The following is a 9122-nucleotide window of genomic DNA, read 5'->3' as shown; positions in this document are numbered from 1 at the left end:
CAGGGGTTCCAGAACCTGGCTTGCTCCATGCCAGGCCTCGTCCAAGGCTGGGGCCAGATGGGCAATTGCCCTATCTGCTCCGTGTTTGTCAGAGCTTCAACCCAGGCCAAAGAGGGGTGTGCTGAGGCTGGTTGTCATGTGTGTCTCCATCTCCAGATAAATACCACCTCCTCTCCACAGGCCTCAGGTTGGAGAACAGCCTCTGAAACACTGGGGAATCAGCAGGACAAACAGAAAATGGGATAGAGGTCAGGGGTGTGAGAGGGTGGCAGGAGGGGAGGAGGAGGGGTGCTGGGGCCTCCAGAAGCTGGGAGTGGGGTTAAGGTTGCATCAGATGAAGCTGGTTGGGCCAGGCCCCCATGACTCCTCCTGGGTTCTCTCTGAACACAGCCCCTGCCTGAGCCTACCTTGGGAGAGGAATCTATTCACCCTATCGGCAAGTGTTGCCGAACATTTTTGTGTCAAGCACTGCCTGCCAGGACTGTAGAAATGACTCAGACATAGCTCCTGACCTCAAGAACTTACAGAAATGAGAACAGAGAGGGAAGGAGATAGAGGGCATGGGAATATTTTTTCTCAGGAGCTGGCATATGAACTTTTTAAAGGATGGATACAATTTAGACAGAGCTGGAAAGCACATTTCAGATCAGAGCTCCCTAGGCACATACATGGAAGGGTTTCACTGAAACAAAGCGCTAAGAGAAGGGTAGTGCCACAGGAAGGGCCTTCTGGTGGTTCAGCTGTAGTTGCCAGCTGGGGAGACCACTTCAGGAAGTTAGCGTGCTCTCCTGCAAGATGTAGTGGTTTATGCTCCAAATTAGTGACCAAAACTTGGGACTATTTATTCCACAGCCAGAAACCAAGAAGTGTGGTGGGTGGTACCTTCAATGAATATGCCAAATAACCTACTCTCAAAAATACTGCTTCCTGTCTAGAAGCCCCCGAGGCCTATTCTAGAACCACGGCTGCCAGTGCCAATAATGGGTCCACTGCATTACAAACAGAAATTGCCTGACCCTTGGCTGCATGGGATATCGCCTATGATGAGGAAAACAGGCACAAAAGCAGGCTATGGTATTGGCAAGTGTGCCATTTGGGGTTCTTAGTGACAAACAACAGAAACCAACTCTAGTTAATTTAATCAGAAAAGTTTTATTGGAAAGCTATAGAGGAGCCTAGGGAATTGTCAGAGAGGCTGGAGAATCAGAAACTGGCAGGAACAAGGGAACTGGGCAGCCAAGGACACAGCCATAACCCGCCATAGGAGCTACTGGTCATCAGCACAAGGCCCACATCACTGCAGCCCTGGACTAGTGCCGCTGCCCTCACCGCCACCACCATCATCATCACCACAGCAGCACAGGGACAAATAATTCAGGAGCCGTGCACCTCTGACTTCCTCCTCCCAGACTTAAAGTACTGGCCACCAGTGTCTGATGGGGCTAGCTGAGGGCTCAGGTCCAAGTGGCAGTTGCTCAGGGCCCCAGAGGCACAGGTGTGAGGCCCCGGGGGCATCCCCAGTAAAGCAAGCCTCAAGTCCACCAAGACTCTGCAGTGGCAGGTTTCTCCAACACCAGCAGGGGGCTTCAGGTGCTAGGTAGGTGTCCCCTTCTGTGGATAGACTAATTCTGACTAACAGGCAAATTAGGGTCACTGCTATGCAGCAGGAACAGGAGGCAAGATGATGAGGCTTCCTAAAATACCTCCTGCATGGTGCCAGTCAGGTCACAACAAAGGTTAATGGCAAACCACCACAACCCCACCCAAAAAGGGCCCTGCAAAGACTCAGACTCTTAAGCCTCTGTAAGCAGCTGAGGTGCTGGCTGAAGGCCGAGGAGAAACATAAAATGGCTCATCGGGGATGAAGTCATAAATATCAGTTTGACCAGTAATAGAAAAAAGGGCTGTGATTTCTACCCATGTTTTTGTACTTGCACCAAGAGAAGAATAATGGTATGTTTCGTTTTCTAAATTGGAAATTTTTTTGATTTTACTTATTTTGCTAATATTCATGAAAATGTACAAACGCTATAAAAAATATCAAGCAAATTCATTATCTCAGGTGAAAATCAAAAGCTTCCTTCCTCACTGCTTTACCCCAATCCTCTGTCCCTCCCTCCCCAGAGGTAACCCCTGCCATCAGTTAGGCATGTAGCCTCCAGACCTTCTTATGCATTTTCATATGTAGTTTGTCAGGTTTTATTTTACATAAAGACTGTATGTAGTGCTCTACACTATGCTATTTTTACTTAACATTATGTCTTGGAGACCTTTCCATATAAGTACGTACAATTTTTACCTGCTGCATAGTATGAATTCCATACTACCAAAGTATCCGAGTTGGGTTGAAGGACATGTGCCACTTGGCATGTTGATGGGTAGCTACTACCCATACCGCGCTCCACAAAGGCTGCTATTTTACACGCACACAACTGCAGGAGTCTTTTCCTTTCTTCTCTTCCCAGCCCAAATTTGATAAATCATAAAGAAAAACTGTTGCTTTCTGATGGATGCAATGTTTCATTGGTGTGTTAGTTTACATGTCACTGGTTACCAGTGAGGTTGAACAATGTCCAGACTGTTGGAGATGTGGAGAAACAAGCTGTCGTAACTGTTGGTGGGAGCACGAATGAGTACAACCACTTTGGAAAGCAATCTGGCAATATCTAGTTGGGGTGAAATGTGTAAATCCTAGGACCCCAAAATTTCACTTCTACATACTCACCCCTAGAGAAATTCACACATGTGCACAAAGGGGCATCTTTTCAGTATGTCCATTGCTGCAAAATGCTGGGAAGAACCTAAATGTCCACCCAGAGGGGAATGGATAAATAAACTGTGGTAATTCATACAATTGAGTATTTCGTATACAGCAGTTAAAATGCATGAACTAGATTCACATGTTATCCTATAGGCTAAGTCATGGAAAAATGAAGTTGCAAAATGATACATACATTCTGTCAATTACGTCCACTTTAAAAACATACTGTATATTGATTATGGATATATACACACACATAACATATATGCACATACACACACACACAGTCATATATATGCCCAAAGACACAGACGAGAAGTAAACATACCATTTTCTAGGTAGTGCTTACCTCTGTGGAGGAAGGAAAGGAAATACGATGGGGTGAGCAACTCCACCTGTGCCTGAAAATTTTATTTATTGGAGAGAGAGAAGGGAGGGAAGGGGGAAGGGGGAGAGATCTGAAGCAAATATGGCCCAATGTTAACACCTGTTCACTCTGTGGAGGTGAGAACCTCTATTTTCCTGCAGCACTTGCCTGGCATATATTTTTCTATTCCTATCTGTGTCACCGTGTTAAACTATAAAATTGGCATATAGCATTATTTTTTTACCCACTCCCTCTGAGAGTTTGTATTTTCTCAAAGGTGATTTTAACTCATTCATCCCTACATGCAGTTTGATTTTATTCCCACCACTGTTCTGTATCTTTACCATGCTTTTTCATTGTTTCTTTCCTTCCTTCTTTCTCTGTTTGACCTTTTCCCCTATAGTAGTTTGACAATTATACACTTTGTTGCTACTTTAAAAATCATTACCCTTAATATTTTTTAGCTGGTGCTGGAGTCAGCATTTCCAGTGAAACTAAAGTTTTTCTGCTGTTGGGAACACCAAAAAAAAACCCCTCTACTTTTGATGCAAATGCAAGGGATCAATTATAAAGTCACTTAGTACCACTGCTTCACACAAAACCAAACAATGCCATTATACCATGTAAAACCAAAAGAACTTTAATAAGCTTTTACAGCACTGCAATTACAGGAACATTAACCTATAACATGCAACAAAAATGATTTTGCATTTTTGACATATTTAATAAACTTGACATTACAATTAATAGCAACATATTCTACTTAAGAAAACAAATGCAACTTATTTCAACTTTCAGATTAGAAAATGTTCTTACTGCAATCTCAAGTAGCGTTTAGAAAGTTTAGTTTTCCCTTTCTAACCTCTAAAAGATGATGTGATTTGTAATGCAATCATACACAACCGTTTCACATTGGAAATCATCACAAGGAATCAACAGGTTTAGTCTAAGTGGCCGATTGGTTTCATTTCCATTGTTAATTTTGAGAGGGCTCCTGCAGTATTGTGGATTTCAGATGGGGAAAATAATTAGACCAGGAGTAAACAGCCTTGGTCTTTAGAGTGGGGGAGGGAACATGCAGCGGCACACGGGGCATGTGCCTGACTTCTGAAGCCAGATGGACACACACGGCTTATGGAAATAGTGGTGGCATGGCAGCTCAGTTGCCACCTCCCCCTTCACGTATTCACTGCAACAGATAGGACAGCACATCTCCTGACCAACTGCACCATGATCTTCAGTGACCAGGATCTCGGGAAGAGTGTCGATGCTCTCCTTGCTCGCTGGTGGATTGGCCACCTCTACATCCACCGCGAGAGACTCCAGGTGCGCAAGGGCAGTTTCCATTGCTTGGGCCAGGCGTTCTTCCAGTGCCATGTAGGTGAGGAACTGAGGATCCACATAGGAAATGGCTTCAGCCACTCCTAACCCATCTGCAAATCCATCAAAGAGGCTCCAATCCACTTCCAGGTCTTCGCTCACACTGGAGTCATCTTCGAGGTTGTTGTTTCCATCCAGCATGAATACCCCAGGCTGCGTCAACTCATGACCAGAATCATTATCCCCCTCACTGCTACTCTCATTCTCATTGTACTGCAGCCAAGGAATTTCTCCTTCTTCCAGGGATGTCTGCTCCTCTTCCTGAAGAGATGGTTCTCGAACTTCTTCAAGGTAACTGCTGCCATCACTGCCAGCGCTGGCACCAGCACTGACACTGGCGCCGGAGCCGGTGCTGGCACTCGCACCAGGACTGGCACTGGCATCGGCACTCACCCTAGCTTGCTGAGGTTCACACTCTTCTTTCCCGGGCAGGGTCTCCCAGCTTTCACCACTGGAGGACAGGGTTTGCTCTCGACTTCGATACTTCCGACGAAGAGCAGCAATCCACTCTTTGTCACTGTCAGAGTCTTCATCACAGTATTTGTAGTAATCATCACTGTACGTCCAGAAGTCAGGGTCAGCCATGGTGCGTCGCCGTCTTGCCACCTTTTCTGGTTTCACTTGGTCACTCCTCACTTCCCTCTTGTCTTCGGGGTACTTTGGCTCAGAGTAGCCACTTGAACTCTCGCCCCTGCCTCTTCTTCCTAGGCCATCCAAGCGGCCTCCATCAGCATTGGCGGCATCCCTCCACCTGGAAGTACTATGTGGCATATCGTCATCATCATCAGTATCAAAAAATATTTTGGGTTTCACACAGTTTGGACTGGCCAGATTTCTGATTTTGGGCCTCACCACCGGTTCCTCTGCACTCTTTGGGGTGTTTTCCCCACCACCACAAATACTCACAGGAGCCCTGCTGGGACGTGCAGGCAAATTCTGCTCCCATCTCTCCCTCTCCAAGCTGTCACCATTTGTTGCCACCTTGCCTTCAGCTGGAGATAACTGTGAGGCCACACTATTTTGCTGCAGGAACTCAGCTCTGCTAGCACAGCATCTTGCTGCAGAGGCTGGATCTAACTTATCAAGCTCCTCTCTCACATCACGGTTAAAACTAGAGAACTGTGGAGGTGCCCCAGCCAAAGACCTTGCCCCTTTCTCTGGGTCATACAGCTTATCATCTTTAAACTTGCCAGTTTTCCCTCTCACTGGAGGTCGCTCAACAGGCCCAGCCCCCTCCTCCTCACTATCATCTGCCCCGTAAGAGTCAATATGTCCAAAAGCCATGCCTCTTCTGCTACCCGAAGCTCTGTACTCTCTTGGTGGATACCTGGAATACTCCTCATTATCAACACTCAGGCTGGTTCCCAAGCTCTCACTGTCATCCCAACTACGCCGAGTAGTGGAAAATGGTGAGCGGCTCCTCTTGGTGGTTTGACTGGGGGCTGATCTGTGCATTGGGACTTCGGAGGTCGTCTTTCTCTGGCTGGCAATCCTTTCCTGCTGGCTCATCGATGGCCTGAAACTGACATAAGCATGCCTTCTTCCATACCTCCTGCCTGTACTGGATTGATACCCTCCTGCTGGTTTGGGCCATACAGGCTTGCTAGATTCCTGACCCATTGCTCTGACTTAGAAGGGTTTCCAATACAGCTGGGGCTCAGGTGGAAAGGCTCGTGCTCCCTGCACACTTTTTTTGAGATGGGAAAGTCAAATCAGTTCAGAATAAAGGAGGAGGGAGGTTTATTTTCACTTCAGCAGGCAGGTAACATAAAGAATAAGGGACCTTTAAAATTAGTTTCGCTTTCTTCTAAGGCCTGGAGTAGTATTCCAGTCACTGTCAGGTGTAGACCTGGAACACATTTTTAACGTTGGCAAAATGAGTACAAGACTGGGTTTGCAGGAAAGCCAGACTTAGGAGAGAATCTGACAGAAGCTGGGGGGTGACTAGATGCTTGGAAGGTAGGTGAAGTACTGTGGAATTGTGCCAGCGTGGGAAAAGGAAAGACTACTGTGGGTTTTTTATGGGGTGTCTGGGTTTTTCTGAGCCTTGCAGACATACAGGAGAAATGCAAATTGGAATAGAGTGGAAAATATAGACCACTGTGTATGCGTGAGTGCCTACGTGTCTGTCAGGAGGAGAGGGACAGATGGAAGGGTACCAGCAATCCTGCAGTGGAGGGATGTCCATGTTTGTAGGGGGAAGGGGTAGGAGTGTTAGACAGAATGGGGCTCACTCTGGATGTGGGTATGAAAATGACAAGACGTAGGTGGGGTGGCTTTGGAGGAGAGGGATGTGTGTAAGTACAAGAGAAAAGGAACGTGTGCGTATAGCTGTATGTGTGGCAGCTGGAACTACGGAGGGATGCCTGTGTTTATGTGTACAACGCAGGCAGGGGAGGGTATGGTGGCAATGGAGAGGAGTGTCTAAGTTTGTGTGTGTGTTCCTCAAAATGGGAGGCAATAATGGAGAAACGTCAGCGTGAGCAAATGCAGCAGGCACCAATGTATGGGGTAGGGGGAGGCACAGGAGAGGGATGTGCATGTGGTGGACAGAACAGAGGTGGGCAATCAAAGAACGTCTGCGTGTGTGAATGTGACGAGCAGGGAGGGGGGCCGTGTCCCCGGAGCAGGATTTATGTGAGTGTGTGAGTGTGAGCACCGCGGGGACCAGCAAAGTAAGGCTGTCTCTGACACATGTGGCAGACAGAGAGCGGGAGAGGAGAGCACGGAGAAGGGTGTGTGAACCGGCACGTGTGGGTGCCCATGTATGCCAGTGGCCAGCAAGAGAAGAATGTCCTTATGTGTGTGTGTGGCAGGCAGAGAGAAGGAGGGCAGTCCCAGAGGGGGTGTGTGTGTGTGTGCATGTGTGTGCGTGCGCACCAGCGCGCAGGCAGAGAGAGGAGAGAGCTGGTTCTTGAGGTGTGGTATGGTAGGCGGGGAGGGGGGAGGGGAAGGCGCCGGAGGGTATGAGGGAGGAAGGGGGGCGAGACGGGGGGGGGGGGAGAGAGAGAGAGGGAGAGAGAGAAAGAAAGAAAGAGAGAAAGAGAGAGAGACTCTGTCTCAGGGGGAAGGCATTGGAGGGTGTGAGGGTGTGTGAGAGGGTGTGTGCGTGTGTGCCTGTGTTTGCGCATGCGCACAGGAGGGGACGCGCTGGAACCTAGAGGATGGAGGGGCAGGGGGGCTGCCATGGAAGGCTTCTGTGCGCGCGCGTACTCGCATGACACAGGGGTGGGGGTCACAATGTCATAGTAAGAGATGGGAAAACGTTATCAGCTCAAATGGTAGACCCAAACCAATGTGGCAAGGGAGGGGGGAAAGAAAGAAAAGGGCATGTGTGGGTCTAGATTTCCCCCGAGAATCATCCCCCCCCCCCGGCAACAATTCTTTTCCCAGGAACAATATTTTTACCTAAAAATCCTCATCATTTACCATTTGGCAAAACAACAGCAAAATGGGGGAAGAAAGGCCACGAGAGCTCCGCAAAGGGGCCGAGGAGGGAGAAAAAGAAGGGAGGAGAGGCAGGGACAAGTGGGAGAGAGGGCCGCGACCACCACTAACCCCCCCCCCCAAATAGCGATTAACGCCACTGGAGTGGGGGCCGCGCCTCACGAAAAGGGCTCGGTAACGGAGGATGCAGCCCCCAGACAGAAGGGAGGACACGGGCCTCACTCTGCGGTCAGGTCCCGCGTCCGCCTCACCCCTTCCCGAGGGGCGAACCTGAAAAGCAGTTCGCGGGAACCCCCCAAAATCCTCGCCCCCTTCCCGGACACTTGCCCCACGCCCGGCCACGCGCCCCACCGCCAGCGCCTGGATGACCAGGGGAAACAATCAGCCTTTCACTCACCCAGTCCAGACAGCGACACGCTCTTCAGAGGAGCAGAGATCTGGACCTCCAACCGCCAAGACCTCCGACCGCCGCCGAGACCGCTAGAGCCGCTGCTCCCGGGTTTTGGGCTCCTCCCCCGCCAGACAGCAGCAGGGGGGCGGCGACTGCGGCGCCGGAAGTAATTGTAGCGTCTGCCGGACCCGCCCCCTTGATGTGGCGGCGGCGGCAGCTGCTCTCCACAAATCAGGGTGGGCCCGAAAACCATTATTTCATTTTAAATGATGAAATCGTCAAGGATACAGAAAAGGACAGCGAAAAATGTAACAAACAGCCAGCTTTAACAAATGTTAAACATTTAGCCATATTCCCTTCTGTTCTGTTCTGTTTTTTCCTAATAAAATAAAATCTGCAAATTACTTCTGATTAATTCCGATATGAGAGTAATTATATTACGGTATCACATCTTATGCTACATGCTATGTTTGTACTGGAAGTATCAAAATGTGAAACTATATTTAGGGTTACAGTAATCTTAATTTTTTTTAACCTGGTGGTTGAAGCAAATTGAAGCTGTCTATAGTTGAATTTGTTGCTGTTAATCCAAATCAAACTTCTCTATCCAAAAGATTATGAACACAACACGGGTTCACATTCTGTTAATTGCACTGCAGTTAAAAAATATTAGTTATGCCTTTTGGATTTATACAATTTTACTGAACTCTGAACTCTAAATTGCACTTTATAATGGAGCTCTAATATTTGCAGCCAATGTAAAGAATTCCTATGTT

At 48.2% G+C, this 9122-nt stretch overlaps 1 protein-coding gene across 3 annotated transcripts; it reads right to left on the bottom strand.

Annotated features, from left to right (window-relative positions):
• Positions 1-3745: 3745 nt before the first annotated feature.
• On the bottom strand, positions 3746-8798 carry PJA1 (praja ring finger ubiquitin ligase 1). Of its 3 annotated transcripts, XM_045537955.1 has the most exons (3): positions 8353-8645; positions 5836-6357; positions 3746-5268 (listed from the first exon to the last, which is right to left on the bottom strand). In XM_045537955.1, exons 2-3 carry the CDS (start codon positions 6126-6128, stop codon positions 4185-4187), a joined length of 1377 nt encoding a protein of 458 aa, XP_045393911.1. In that variant the 5' UTR covers positions 6129-6357; positions 8353-8645; the 3' UTR covers positions 3746-4184. The 3 variants fall into 3 exon arrangements, with proteins under 3 accessions (XP_045393911.1, XP_045393910.1, XP_045393909.1); XM_045537954.1 differs by having other exon boundaries at positions 3746-6030; positions 8353-8798; XM_045537953.1 differs by having other exon boundaries at positions 3746-6357; positions 8353-8652.
• Between the last annotated feature and the right edge of the window lie 324 nt (positions 8799-9122).

The sequence above is a fragment of the Lemur catta genome, chromosome X, assembly GCF_020740605.2.
Source record: "Lemur catta isolate mLemCat1 chromosome X, mLemCat1.pri, whole genome shotgun sequence".
In the NCBI taxonomy this organism is placed as follows: Eukaryota; Metazoa; Chordata; class Mammalia; order Primates; family Lemuridae; genus Lemur; species Lemur catta.
The sequence above is the reverse complement of the archived record's forward strand: the minus strand, read 5'-3'. Positions and strand labels throughout refer to the sequence as shown.